The 15304-nt window shown below is 54.7% G+C and overlaps 1 protein-coding gene across 2 annotated transcripts in view; it reads right to left on the bottom strand.

Moving 5' to 3' along the window:
- NTRK3 (neurotrophic receptor tyrosine kinase 3) overlaps positions 1 to 15304 on the bottom strand; it is a 264555-nt gene that overhangs the window by 37464 nt on the left and 211787 nt on the right. For both annotated transcript variants that reach the window (XM_053658986.1, XM_053658987.1), the window contains exons 14-16: positions 12038 to 12168; positions 6203 to 6375; positions 4127 to 4370 (exon numbers count right to left, since the gene is read on the bottom strand). In XM_053658986.1, the coding sequence (XP_053514961.1) occupies positions 4127 to 4370; positions 6203 to 6375; positions 12038 to 12168 (548 nt within the window). The remainder of the gene's footprint in view (positions 1 to 4126; positions 4371 to 6202; positions 6376 to 12037; positions 12169 to 15304) is intronic.

Here is a 15304-nt window from a genome sequence, read left to right as displayed (position 1 = left end):
ATCACAGGAGCTGAGATTCGAGCCCAGGCAGGTGGGTTCGAGAGCCTGCACTTCCCGTCGCTGCCGGGGAAAAACCAGGACATCCACAAAATGGGACTTTCTCCCAGCCATACCAGCTCGTTCTAAATTGCTCCGAGACCCTAAAGGTTACTGCCGTCCCCTTTTCCAGGAGTTCCCAGGAACCGTGACCTAGGAGCCCCAGCTCAGAACCAGGGCCTTGCTGTCAGCCCCCAGACCTGCCTTACTCCCCCGTCCACGCGTCTGCCTGGATTTCGGCATACTTTCCCCCCTCTCCTGGATGCGTGGCTCTCCTCCCTCCGAGTCTTCCCTGACTCAGACCACCAGTCACCTGCCTCCTCTAGACACCTGCCTCTCCAGATGCTGCTGAGATGACAGGGTCCTCACGTCACCTCCCGAGAGGACACCCACACGGTGGGTGTCTGTTTGCCTGTGCAGGCCGCTCTGGGTCTGGCCTGCCCCCTTGCTGCCTCACTCCAAACTCCCATCCGACTTCACTCAGCCACTCATTCATATTTTTACTGGGCGATGACTGGGATGGGGCCCGGGGCTCGGAGCACTGAGCCCTCACCCCATTCCTCCTGGACCTCAGCACGCCACCTCCCTCCGTATCAAAACCTCTGAAGCCATTTCTCTTCTGGAATCCCAGCCTCTCCTCTTCAGGACTCTCAGTGCTTTCTCTAACTCCAGATTTGCCCTCTGATCTCTGAGTGTGGCCCGGTATTCTCAGAGACCTGTGACGGCACCAGCCGCCCTCGTCAAAGCCAGGGCACCACGAGCTCAGGAGCATCACTCCACTGCCCACAGCGGGAGGTAGGTGCCTGTCACTACAAGTTAGTCTTAGGAGGAGAGAAGGTGTCGCTATGGCACAGAGATGTGTTTCCTCCCTCTAAACGTGTAACAGGAAATCAGGCAGTTCACCTTGGTAAGCCGTTTGCATACTGCTCATGCATGAGCCAGATGGTGTCTGTTTGTCTTAAGAAATTAAAAATGAAAAAGGAAGAGCATAAGGAGGAGTTTATCTCCACCTCTCCCATGCCCCCCACCTTGCACACTCTGGAATCCGCATTGGCAGGGGAGTACAGGCGCGAACACACACGACTACTGTCTGCACGGAGCTACACGAGGCACCAGAGACCAGCCAGCCCCCAGGCCCAGCAGGCGTCAGGGCTCAGCACCCTGCGGAGGCAGAGGGGCAGGCCTGTGCAGGGTCAGCTGGCAGAGAATCCTCCCGTGTTCCGGCTGCCCAATCAATCACTGCTTTCCCCTGGAGCTGCAGCTGGTGAAGGGAGCACAAAAATCTTCCTTAAATCACCGGACTTAGCTCTAAGATTCACGAGCAGGACCACGCAAACACTGACCTGAACAGGCCAGCACTGACAGCCACATTTCTGTCTAGGCTGAAACCTTGGGGAGGGAATTTTCCAGAGGTGGTGACCCTACAGGCCCCACTGCGTGGTCCCCGTTTATTTCCCAGCGGTCAGGAGAGTCCTCTCCGACTCAAGAACTGCCTCTGGAGGGATTACCCCTGGGGTTCTCCTGCCCTGGGCATGACGGGGACTAAGGAAGGCAACCCGTAATTTATCCAGGAAGTAGTGTGTTCCAGGCTCTTAATGGGAATTAACCTGCTTGCCATCAAAATAACTGTTGAGAGGCTGTGCATGTCCTCACTTTTAAAATGGGAAAATGAAGTGGGGGTTCGGGAAAGGGCACTAAGGTCCCACGGCTGCTAACGACGGTGCTAGGGTGTAAACAGGTAAAATCAGGGTGAATACAGAGTTCCCTCGTCACCCTGATGCCTTCCAATCCAGGTAATCAGACGTCTAAGCTCACTGACCAATGTGACCGCTGGCGAACTGTGCTGCCTCCCGTGGCACTGACAGTGAGCGTGGGGGCCGTGCCGGCACCAGCACCCGGTGAGCGACTGACCGTGACGGCTCTCTGCAGATACGCACTTTGGTGTCAACCCACCATCAGTGGGGTGTGAGATTTCCGGGGTGCACTGTGTCCCCACTGCAATAGTGACCCGTTTTTATTTCATGCCTCCTTGGGACCAAAGACACATCTTTAAGCGACTGGCCTCGCTTACACATGTCTCGGAAGGCACGGGAAAGGAGCGGTGGACAGCCCCCTCGCTCTCCCTTCCTCAACCCCCAGACTGCCCCAGGGCCTGCGGAATGAGACCAGTTCGCTCCCTGCAGCTGTCCCGGAGTAATGGGTGACAGTGCACAATTGCTAAAGCAAGGGCACAGTGGTGTCATTTGAAGATGTGATTTTTTTTCCTCTCTGAAATAGGAATCAAGAAGTATTAATTGCACTCTCACTGAGGCAACTCTGAAAGCTGAGTTTGCACACGTTCTTGTTGGCCATTGTTTCCCAAGGCCCCGGTGAGGCCAGCAGGGACCAGACTGGCATAATCAAACATGTTCCTCACTCAGGAAAACAAGGACCCATTTCCTGCTTTTTCAGTACCAACACCAATCTGTGCTCGGCCAGACAGGCCAGCAAACCCCATTACACAGAGTGCAAAGGCAATTAAATGGGGCCAGCTCCAGCCAGACTCAAGAAATCTATGGCCCATGGGCCCTCAGGAAGCATAGCAATGCCTCTCTTTAAAGTGACTGAAAAAAAGTGGTCTAGATGCTGAAGAAAGGCTGTGCTGTACCACTCCCCGGCAGGTCCGCCCTGGCCCTCAGTCTGTGGTGACTGCTGGTTCGTGCTCCTTTTCCTGTCCCGGGGGGGGGGGGGCGCTGGACTGGGCAGGTGCGGCAGACATACAACCTCCCCTCTGTTTGGTCCACTCTGCTCCACATCCTCTCGTGAGGCTACGCCGTCTGCCATCCTTTGTACCATGAACAAATGACTCTGTAGCCACAGGGGGCATTTCTCAACCATTCCATTTTTCTTTGGGCCCTGGCTACGATGAAGTGTCTTGAGCAACCAGTTCTAACGTCCTGTTTGCACAGAGCCATCGGGAGGAACGTTCAGACAGGACTGTTCTACGGCTGCCGGCCCCCAACTCCCAGCCTCCTGGTGTCCCGTGCTCCGGCCGGAAGGACAACTGCGGGCTCTCTGCCTCACGATACGCTCATCTGTGTGAGACACGTGGCTGCCGTGCCTCCGGAACAGCGCCCCACCCTCTCCTCATCCCGCATATTCCAAGCCCTCGTCCATTCAATGTCCCCGAAGTAAATTTTCTGTACTTTTGAGGCATCAGCCTTCCGATTGGTTTGCAGAAGTCACTCCATCCCCGTGTCTCCTGCTGTGCCGGTTCCCCCCACACGCCTTCGTGAGTCAGATCGCACTCATGCCCACACGCTTTCCCTGGCCACAGCAACACTGTCGGAACCACACAACGATCCACAGGGAAGTAAATCCCAAGGACTAAGGGGCAGGAATTCTGGGAGCAAACTAAGACGCCCGTTCCTGTGAACCAACAGCCACATGACATGAGACAGAGCGCGGTTCTTCTCGCCGTCGGGGGGGATTTTCCCAGCCTGCACCTCTCTCCACAGAGGCCACGACGACCTGCGTTCTTCCCCCGTCTCCCCTGAGCCATCTGGGTGACTATGCCCAGCAACACCTGAATGATTTCTGCTACTTGACTCTGGGTTCTAGCTTCTCACCAAAGTCACTTTCAAAAACAAGCCTAAATGGTCAGCAGATAATTTCAGAGAATCCCGTGTGTGCTGGGTGAGGCTGGATCAGGGACAGAGCTGGAAGGTGCTAAAATGCAGCACCAAGTTGGGTTGGTCTGTATGTGCGGTTGGGGTGGACATGTATTTCACTTCATGAAGGAGGAGTATTTGTTACTGATGCAAGTGAGAACACAAGGCACATGCCAATGCGATGTAAGGGTACAGCTGAGTTACGTACCCAGAGGGAGGAAGCAGCAAGCTAGAGAGAGAATAACGAACAAGACGCCGAGGTGTAGGAGTGGCCAAAGGACAGTCGTCGCATTTCTGGATGGGCACAGCTGTGTGTGTGTGTGTGTGTGTGTGTGTGTGTGTGTGTGTTCTGGAGCGACAGGGTTAATGAACAATGACAAGACATGTGAGCAAGGTGCGAGCTCTGCCATGGGGTCCTGCAGCCAGAAAAGCCGCCTCACCCTGTAGTAATCCGTGCTGTAGACGTCCCTGGACATGCCGAAGTCTCCGATCTTCACCAGCAGGTTGGCTCCGACCAGGCAGTTCCTGGTGGCCAGGTCCCGGTGCACGAAGTGCTGGGAGGCCAGGTAGACCATGCCCGAGGCGATCTGACTGGCGATGTGCAGCATCTGGGAGAGCCCCAGCTCGCCCTTCGCCTGGCGTGGCTGCCCGTCCACGAGGATCATCGCGTCTGGCCCATGGGCCCTGTGGGAAGGAGCGGAGGGAGAGAGGGGCGGAGAGGATTCAGGAGGCCAAGGGGAAAGGTCGCGGTTCCTGGTGGCCGCCCCCAGACCCACGACAGAGATGAGAGCTGACAGGCTCTCGCGCAGGGACTTTCCATCTTGTTCATCTCACAGCACGTAAACCGATCACTAAAATTCTGTGGCACGTGAGAAAATATATTTTTCCCCAATCTGACAAAAAGTAGGTATAATTGTGACTCATTCACATCAGACAGCTCTTGCTGTGGTCCATTTTCTGTTTGCTGATCTAAGGAGACTGGCACAGGCCACGGCACTGATGAAAAGCGAACTACAATCACCGGGGTATCGGCTCCCACTGACTGAGACCTGGCTATGTGGAAACTGATCCAGAAATGACAGGACGGGGTCGTTTCACAGGCATAACGGTGGACCGGTGAAACAGTTCTCACCGGCCCTGTTCTCCAGGGAGAGAACCCAGGCTTAATAACTTGCTCTGGGTTGTATCACTAAGATGGGGCAAATTCGGGGTGTGAACTCAGGCCTATCTTTTGGATAAGGACTGAGTGCTCTAGGAAAGGACTAAATCTCACTGTGAAACACAGTTCAGGAGGTTTAGACTCTCCCGCAGGCACTTTCAGTTCCTTTAGGGCCATGTTTTGGAAACCCGCCTCACAGGGTGAGTTCGTGACCGGCTCCCCACCCTATCCAGCCATTCTCAAAAACCACAGAATCCACTGAATGCCCCGCTTCAAGCAGGTGCTTGTCGGGTTTTGGTGAATGTGCCAGAAGCTTCCACAACCTGCGTTTGAACTCTGGAAATCTCATTCTCTGCCATGGAATTCAAAAGAATTCAAAAGGCAGCTAAGTGTCCAGGGCCTGAGTGTTCGCCCTGCTTCCAGGGCCCTGAATTCTGCAGGTCCTCTCACGCACGGCTGCCCCTCTGTCAGGCTGTCAGGCATGCTCGGAGGTGACGGCTGTGGGGACCAGGGGTGCTAACTCCAACTCTGCTCTCACCGAGATGCTGTCCCCTCAGGGAACGCCTGAGTGGGGCTCCAGTCCCTCACCAGTCCCATCAGAAGCCTCTCAATACCCAGACAGTCTGTCTCCAAGATTGGAAAGCCCTTCCTACAACCAATCAATCTTTCCAGAAAAGCACTATCCAACAGAGCTTTCATCGATGGAAATGTTTTATACTGCACTGCCCAATACGGTAGCCACTTGTGGCTAGTTGCATTCAAAATGTGGCTAGTGAGACCAAGGAAGTGAATTTTTTAATTTTTTTAAGGAACGTAAATTTGAATTCAAATGGCCATGTGGCTACTATACTAGACAGCACAGTTCTACATTTATGGAAGGGAAATCTGCCCCTTTTCCAACTAGTTCTGTCTCCAGATGAGTTTGTAAACTTCCTCTTCCTCATCAAAATGTCTCTGGCGAGAAGCTTCCCAAGGGCAGGGGCAGGAATAAGGATCAGCCTGACCCCGAAGCACAGAGCAACTCAAGGCACCGAGTGGGGAAAGCTGTTCACTTTCACCGGGGAAAAGGATGGCCCTGGCCCTTGGACGTGGAGATCACGGGCTGGCAGGCCTGCTCCTCTTCTCGGTCCACCTTGAACCAGGCATCCTCAACTTTTCCTCACTGGGAGTCAGGGTGGAAGGCCCGAATCCCGCTGCTGGGCAGATGATGCAAAAAAAATGAAAGGCTGCTTCTCAAGCCTAACCCTGGACCTCAGTGTGCAAAGAAGCAAATGTCACTCCTGGCTCCAGAGAGAACCCCCTGGGTTGGGTGGGTCTGGGTGGGGGCACAGGGGCGGGGACGGCGGCCGCTGCTTACCTGAGGAACTTGTTCAGGTCCCCGTGCTTCATGTATTCGAAGACCATGATGAGGGGGTCCCCATCGCCACACACGCCGTAGAACTTGACAATGTGCTCGTGCTGCAGGTTGGTGAGCAGCTCCGCCTCCCTCTGGAAATCCTTCCGGGCAGCCAGGGTGGGGTCCTTCAAGGCCTGAGGACAAGATGGGACAACGGTTTTTAGCCACCACAGAGCAGGCTCCCCTCCAGGGAAGAAACCTGGCGCCTCTTGGTGACCGGGTTCCCTGCTGCAGCCCTGAACTCCATGTGCTGGGGCCTGGGTGTCGGACGACTGCCAGTGATTTATTTATTTTCATGAAGAACTGGGGCCAGGGGAAGGAACCCAGCATGGGTGGGATGGGAGAATACAAAGATTTATGAGAATGCTGGATTTATGAGAGGGAAAAGTAGATCAAATTTGGGGCCAGCCAAACGGCCTCTCTCCATCTCTGTAAATCATTCTCTCGCACGGTGCTGGATGCCAAAAGCAGCCACCGGATACCTCTGTTTCCAGGTCTCCTGCGGTGCCCGCCAGCGTCCCCAGGCTGGCCCCTTCCACCACGAGGCACCCAGCAAACAGGCCTGCAGTCTCCCACACCCAGTCCCGCCTGCACTCCTGGGTCAGGCCCGAAGCTCTGATACAACTGGCAAAAAGTGGTGGGCAGCCAACGATGGGCTGCCAGCAGCCCCACCCCCAGCGACTGACACACCCGGGACAGAAGTGACTGGGAGAAGGGTGAGGAGGACCAGCAGCCCTGACACGCCCTCACCGCTCTCCGTGGGGTAGTCTTCTGAGGGAAACTTCACAGTAAATCGCCAGTTGGCAGCACAGAAGATCCGGGGAGGTGGGTCATTCCGAGGGGTCTCTGACGCCCTTCAAACAGGGTCCACAGAACAAACAGGGCAGCTGCAATCTGCCCCCTCTGTCTGCTTCCCCTCCCCCCAAGTCTGAGGACTGTGCCCTTCCTGGTGGTCTCCCCTCTGTGCAGCAGCTCCCCGTTTGCCCTGCTCCCTAGGTCTTGAGGGGCTGCTTGGTCGGAGGGGAGAGAAGCTGCCCAGATGGCGGGGACTCTCGAACTTCTCGGCAGCTTGCCCTGCCTCGGAGTCACTTAGCAGCTTCATCTCCTCCAGCCTCAGGAGTCTGCTGCCTTTGTTTCTCTTCTCTTTTCTTTTTTCTTTAAGCCGGGGGGAGATATTTCAACCAGAAGAACTCTCAGCCACAGCACATCCACTTGACCAGCTAGGTCAACTGCCAACCACCTCTGAGGACACACAGACAGGTGCCCAACAGACCCCAAACTCTGGGGAGAGCCCTCAGCCCCAGGAGGAGCTCACTGAGCATCAGCGTGATGCCCCCACGTTCACTGGTGACAGTTCCATCTGTTACTGTCATCACTGACTGTAATGAGATGTCATGAAAACCAATGAACTATGATTACAAAGAGCGAGCTGTTATTATGGAGCCCAGAATGAATACTTTGGGAAGAAAGGCTAGTGGTTAAAAAGTATTGAGAATGGGAGAAAACCTATTTTTTAAAGTGAGAAAACATAACATTCCACACTCAGACTGTTTCACAAGTGTTTTAAGTCCCTGCTCAAACTTAACGTAACTGCAACCGGAAATCACGGACACCCAATCCAAAGACAGAACAACTCTCTGAGCCAAAAGAAACCTGAAAGCCGAGGTTCAGACACACCAGAAGAAATACAATGCTAAATCTGAATGATTACAACAGTCAATAACCAGAACATGAAATTTCCCGCAGTTGGAGTTAATTTTTTAAAGAATAGGCTGATAAAGATGTTCGAAATAAGTAAATGCACAGAGACTGATGAAATAATTATTTAAAAACCCAGAAAGGTATTCAGCAAAAACAGGGACAAATAAAATGAAAATGACAATACAATTAAGACCCAATCAGTTGTCTTGGAAATAAATTACAGTCACTGAAGTAAAAACAAGAAGTTCCATAGACGGGCAGACCCTGTGCCAGATAAAAACCGCAGGAAGGGTTCGTGAGTCGGAAGAACAGGGATGGCAGCTCCAGGGACGAGGGTCCCCTCCCTGGTCAGTGAGGCGGGGGGCTGCCTGGGTGAGAACCGGATTCCACTGCCGGGCCCCTGGGGGCCGTGGGCGAACTGCCGGCCTGGGACTCAGAGACCTCCTCTGTGCTGTGGGGACAGGGACAGTGCCTCGCTCTTAGGCTTGTTGTGAGAACACAGCACTGGCCCACACGCATCCGATGTCACAGGTTCTGGGCCGCTCTGAGCACCCAATTAAGTGCTCTCTGTTAGAGTCAGTTGTCATCACTACCTCCATCATCATCGCTCTTCCTCTTCCAATGTCTCTTCTGGGTTCTAACGATTCTTTGGCTCTGAGACACAAGCTACTCACACCTGTGTGTGTCCTTCACTCCTCTGTCCCCAGGGCCTCATACAGCACCTAGCACATAGTAGGTGCTCAAGAAATAAGGAATGAATAGGTTGAGCACATTTTTAAGAATATGATAAATCTATAGAAGAATCTCTCATAGCACACCAATTTAACACAATGCTAACACCAGTGTATCCTCAATGCACGTAAAAATAAAATACTGCCAAGCCCCCTGAAATGCCCCCACTGCACGCCCTGCCCCTCCTCCAGGACACCCCCCCACCCTAAAGGTCAGCACCATCCTGACTGACAGAATTCACGTTCTTGCTTTTTAAAAATCGTTCGCACTACCTAAGTATGAATCCCTACATACTAGCATTTAGTTTTAATTTTTTTAAATAATGGAATCATATATATAGCATTACATGTATTTTTGCATCTGTCTTTTTTCACTCAGCATCATGTTTTTGTGATTTTCCCATGCTGTTGCGCGCGGCTGCAGTCCGTCCACTCTCCTTGGTATTTCTCACTGCGTGAACACATCACACTTACCATAGACACTTTCCAGATTTCGGTCGACATTAATGATGCTTTATGAAGATTCTTAGACAAATCTCTTGACAGGCAGATGATGGCTGGCTGACTGACTGGAGAGACGGACGGACAGACAGACAGACAGACACCTTTGGGTACAGGCCTAGAAGTAGAAGCCCTGGGTTCTAGAATGCCAGTGTTCTCGAATACCAAGCTGTTTTTCAAAAATGATTCCTCCGCTTTACTTTCCCCCCAGCAGAGTGTAAGCGGTAGTCACTCCATGTCCTCGGTATTGTCATTGCCATTGAGCTGTTCTGCCTGGTGTCCAGTGGTATCTCATTCCAGTTCGGTTGCCATTTTTCTGATAGTTAATTAGGTTGGAAACCTTTCCCATCTTCTCATCAGCTATTTGGCTATCAGAGGAGGCTCTGCTGAGACCTTTCAAGCAAGCACATTGCTTGTCAAGTGACTATTTACAAGTGGCATCGCCTGTGACCAGTCCCATGAGCCACGCAACCGGATGTCACTCTCACGGGGCACACGCTGGTTCGCGCTCTGCCTGGCCCCACCCTCCGGTTCTTCAAGGGCCTCCTTTCGTCTTCCCAACGGAACACAAGCATCTTCGGAACAGAGGCTGCTCCTTCAGCTCCGTGTTCCCACCATAGCAACCTCGGAGCAAAAAACTCCTGCCCATTGACTTAAAAGCTCAATGTGGGGAAAACCTAATTTGGGGGCCCACTCTGGTGTGCCTCCTGATAGCCCACAGTTACCCTGCCCTGACATGCAAGCAAACTCGAGAGGAAGGAACCCGTGAGAGGGGTAAATCCCAAAGGGGATGCGGAGGCAGGAGCCCCACTTCCCGTCTGTTCTGGGGGGAGAGGAGTGCCTCTTCCGGGGGCTGCTGACGGGCGGGTCACCGGGCAGCCAAGGGCGCGGAATCCCAGAGTGCCCATCTCCTCGAGGTTCCCAGGACCCGGGGAGAAGGAAACCCTTATAAAAGGATGGAAACAGAAACACATTTTCTGCATTACCCAGTCTGGGCGCTGGCCCTCAACCCTGGACCACTCAGCAGGAGACATTTCCCAGGGTTTCAGACCATCATCTCATTTCCTGCTCCAAGCACAAAAATGTACAGTTCGTTCACCAGTTCCCAGATGGGCACTGGAACGCCCGGTGGGTCAATGTCACCCTGCAAATCAGGATTCAGGGCCATGCGGATCCTAAGTCCAGGGACAGAAGCAGACACTTTCCCACGCCCCCTGATGCTCGTTGGCCCGGCCACCCCGGGCCGTGGATACCCGCAGAGCAGGCTTACTCTCAGGACGTCCAGCAATAACCACCATTACCCTTTCGCGGGGCAATATTCCAGTTCCTTGTTTATGTCTAGAGCAGAGGCTGGCAGACAATGCCTATTTTTGTAAAATAAAATAAAATAAAAATTATTGGAAAGCAGCCATCGCCATTGGTTTACGTGGGCTGCCCTCCCACTACAGGGGCGGAGATGAGTAGGTATTTACTGTATGGCTTTTTAGAGAGAAAGTTCAGCAACCTCGATTCTTGCAGTCATGTGCCATGTCAAAGCACACTGAACAATGCCAACACCAAGTACAAGTATGAAAACACACAGCAATGACTCTTTATTGAGCCTTCACAGTGTCCCAAGCAGTGTACTAGGGATGTGACATATGTCATCTAATCACTGGGATTTTGAGGAGAAGATACTCTATTTCCTCCCTATTATATAGACAAGGAAACTGAGGTCCAAAGCGGTTGAAAGTCTCGCAGAAGGCCATACGGCTGGGTCTCTCTCTGGTTCTCACGCTGTGCCTGTGGCCCATGGAATTGCCTGCCTGCATTGAGGTCATGCCTCAGAGGACAGCTGGCCTGTAGACATGACACCGTGAACAGAGACCTACATGGGGCAGAAGCGTGACCCCGTCACCATGCGGGTGGTGTGGTGATAGCATTCAGTGCTCAGGACCGGCCCACCTGAGGTCTGAGTCAGAGTCCCCACAGGGAGCGTATCTCCTGCCCCCAGCCCACAACATCCGGCTCTGTGTACCCACAGGGGCCAGCCCATAATCCGAAGCAGGGCTCCCGAGGCCCATGGTGCCCCAGTGAGGTTACCTGACTCTTATACCAACAAGTTCAAAAACTTGTCCAACACTGATTTGCAGGCGAAGCTAGTCACTGCTAGGGAAAGTGTGGACGGGCAAAGTCCCTCCTGGGCACTCCAAGCAATTCAGCTCCAGCTGCAAATGTGCCCAGCTGGCTCAGCAGGGAAGAAGCCCTATGTTCAAAGGGCCTGTCTAGCCACTGCCAGCAGGCAAGTGCCCTTGGACACGGTGCCCTTTGGGGTCTGGACCTGGATCCCACAGGGGGGTGCTAAGAGCTTGTCCCATCTTCACTCACTCCCTGTGCTGGGTACTGGACATCCCTCCCCTCCTGCGCCATTCCCCAGGAGGTTGCTGCCCTGGAGCATCGACCCCCAAGGCTGTCCTTGTGCTGCCCACCCCTCACCAGACTCTCCTCCTCAGAGACAGTCAGGTGACCTTTCAGGCACAGACAACAGTTCCTGCCAGGTCACTGAGGAGGGAGGAGGGTGAGCCAGGGCAAGGAGTCAGCCCGGGGGCTCCAGAAGAAAAGCGGGGCCTTCCACAGGAGAGGTCGCCCCTCCAGCTGTGCCTGGGGCACAGCGCCCTCTGTGCTATGTGCCAGCTCTCAACTTCTGAGGCCAAAGGAAGTTGGTTTTGGTCCCAAGGGTAGACACATCATTGACCTTGGAGCAAAGGCCCAACTGCACCTGATGAAGCCAGTTTATAGCAGAAGGACGAAGCCTCTTCTTTCCTGTCCCTCAGCCCCAGCCACTCCTCTGCCTCCCTCAGCCCCGCATGCCTCTGAGATTTACCTTCACAGCCACCAGCATCTTGTCCTTGGTGGGGCTGAGGTTGTAGCACTCGGCCAGGAAGACCTTTCCAAAGGCTCCCTCGCCCAGCTCCCGCTTCAACACGATGTCCCGCCTCTTAATGTGCTGCACATCTGCAGGAGGGGACAGAGAGAGCAGTCAAGTCAATCTTGCCCCAGTCAGAGGCCCCGGGCGGCAGGACAGCACAGGGGTCTAGAGCAGGGCGTTCTGCTTCTGAGTCCATGGCAGGAGAGGCAAACCCCAGCACCCTGACTTGGGCATAAAACCCAAAAACTGGCTCCCTGTTGTGGTCTGAAAGGCACCGAATCCCAGCTCTGCTCCCATCGGGTGCCTAACCTCTCCAGGCCGCAGCTGGGAAATGGTCAGGGTTCTGGGCGATCGGCTCTGGCTGCAGGGGAGAGGGCATGGCGGTCTGGACGCCAGCGTGGGCGGATTCCCGAAGTCTGCGGACAGATTCGGGTCCAGGGCCTGAGAGTCTGGGTTTCTCACGGACCCCCAGGAAAGGTCCAAATGCCCTTGGTCTATAGACTGCACCTGGAAGAGGGAGGTCTCTGGGGTAGTCGGGAATCGGGTCTGCATCCTGGCTCTGCCTCTTTCTAGTTTTAGGGGGCTTGAGTCAGTTATTCCACCCCAGAGCCTATGAAAGGGGGCTAACCCCAGTCCCTTAAGTGCTGAGTTCTTGTGGAGACTGAGACAACCCACGCGAAGAGCTTGGCCCGGTGCCCGGGAGAAACTAAAGATGGCCACATGCATGTGCACATGCACACACATACAAAAAACATACGCTGGTCCCCACTACGGCAGCTACAACAGCCCTAAGGCGAAGTCCACCCTGGGACGAAGGCGACTGAGCAGTAGCTCAGATGAGCGGGGGCAGCCTCCCCCTGACAGGCCCTTCTCCTCTGAGAGGAAGGCCAGTGGGACGGAGAAAGCCCAGCCCAGAAAGAGGCCACCACAGAACCAGGTTCTGTGCCCAGAGAAGGCCGCTGTGACCTAATTAAAGTCGGTCTGTGGGAAGAGAGGGTGCAGAGACGACCTCCAGCTACCACCCACTCGGAAAGGGTGCCAGGAGGGAGCTGTGTGAGAATGGGGCCCGCGGGGAAAGGAGCAAGCTGGAGATCACCCACTGGCCTCTCCACTAACCAGGAGCCCATTCCGTCTGCCCTGTTAACATGGGCAAGAGCGCTGCAGAGCCAGGGGAGAGCCCTGTCTCCAATGACCTTGCTGAAGATGGCAGCTGAGGACAGAGGGCCATGGTAGACGTGCCCCGTGAGCGTCAAAGCACATGTGGCCGGGGCAGAAGGTGTGGCTACAAGACTTTGGTTACTGATTTGGTTAGCTTGGGGATTCCTTTCACAATAGACTATAGAAAATTTTTATTTTCTACCAGAGGTCTTAGTGTCCCCACCATGTCCTGGGTGACCTGACAGTCAGGAGCTGTGAGATGAAGCATTTGGGGACAGGCCTGCAGGCTCTCAGCTCCTTGCAGGCCACAGGGAAAGAGGTCCTGGGGGAGCAGGCCTCGGGGGAGCAGGCCACGGAACTTCCGGGTGGCTGCCACCCGCTGCAGGGCCTCGGCCCAGCCTTGAGACCAAGGGAATTAAAAATCGGTTCTCTTCTTCCCGCCCTGTCATGCTGTTCTGGATATGGGCCAGACACGAGAGGCAAACCACTTCCCCGTGGACAACTACAAGTACCAACAGGATTCCAGACACCAGGCCACAAAGGGGGCGGCTGCTTCCCTGCACCTAAGCAGGAAGGAGGTTGGTAAAGGGAATGACTTTGTGCCCAAACCTGCTATTTGCTCAACATTCAATTCTCATGGCAGACACGGGTTCTTGTACCTCTCTTACACATGAAAAAATAGAGGCAGGGGTAACTTCCCCAAGTTCCCAGAGCTAAACATGGCTAAGGACGGACCCTCCTTTTTATGGCTTTGAGCTTGTGTCCTTCCCATTTCGCATGGCTGCCCATCCTGTGTCTCCCCTGCTGTGTGGCCATCAAGACAGTGTGCTCCACAGCAGCACCACCCTCCATGGCCCCACTTCCCCTCCCACCCATCGTCTCTCACCTGCTCGCCCTGGGGCCCTAGGACAGGTCTTCCCAAGGCAAAGGGCTGGGCCCTGCCTCCTGGAGGCCTCATGGAGGTGGGTGTGGGAGGGGGAAGGGTGTGGGAGGAGAGGCCCTGAGGAACGACTGGTGTGAGCCACTTCTATTTCTGACGTCCGAGAGTCTGTTCGCACCTCTTTCTGTGCGTATTTTCAGCTCACGCAGTGCTGGGCAGAGCCGTTTCTGGTGAAGCCCTCTGACCCCCATGCCAGAAAGTGACGGATCTCTCCAGGAGGGGTGGGCATCAGTCTCCTTTTGCTGCCTGGTGGGCCAACCCAGCACAGTCTAAGTCACCAAGCTCAGGTGCTGGGTCACTGGCGGGGGAGGAGGAAAGAAGGCTCCACAGCCCTGGGTGTGGGAAGACTCCCCAGTCTCCAGCAACAAGGGCTGCTGGAGGAAGGGGCCAGGAGACATTGGGGCGGCAACTCTGGGACATGAACAGGGTTTCTGGCCCATTCGGGCCTGGCTCTCCCTGACTCCTTTTCAGGAGAGCCACTGACTGAGTTCCCGGGTGGGGGGCCACTGGAGAGCTTCTCATGGCCGTTGGACCACTGGTTCATCAGACAAATACAGAAGGAGCTGCCCTACAAGTGTCCTTGGTACCGAGGGCCACGCTGACGACTCTGTATGTGTGGGGTTCACTTCTGGGGGGTCTTCTGCGCCTGCAGCAAGCGTGGCCTGGAGCAGCACCACTAACCTGATGCCACCAGCCACCTCCGACAGAAGACCTCAGAGCCCTGAGAGGTCAGCAGGCAAGCCGTGGTCATCCCCTGGCCCTGCCTCGGTTCCCCTGAGAGGCAGAGGTGGTTTCCTGCTGCACTGTCTGTGACCTGAACAGGCCAACCTGCTGGACAGACCGACATGGCCAAAGACACACATGACCACTGGCAGCCTCACTTCTCTGTTCTTGGGAAAAGGGGGTGTGATAGGAATGCATTCCTCAGTCCTGCTGACCAGGGGTGAAGAGGAAGCATGACACCCACACGGGACGGTGCCCTGCAGGAGTGAGGACCTGGGGACAGAGACAGGTCTGTGTGTGTCCTGGCCCTGCCCCTCCCGGCCATCAGACACCAGGTCCCCAGCTGTAGGATGGAAACGAGAGCATCTGCTTACAGAGCAGTTAAGAGGATGGAGTGAAAG

The sequence above is a fragment of the Artibeus jamaicensis genome, unplaced genomic scaffold (genome assembly GCF_021234435.1).
Source record: "Artibeus jamaicensis isolate MK-2021 breed Jamaican fruit bat unplaced genomic scaffold, CSHL_Jam_final scaffold_612, whole genome shotgun sequence".
Lineage (NCBI taxonomy): Eukaryota > Metazoa > Chordata > Mammalia > Chiroptera > Phyllostomidae > Artibeus > Artibeus jamaicensis.
Note: the sequence above shows the minus strand (reverse complement) of the source record. Positions and strands in the feature narration are given on the sequence as shown.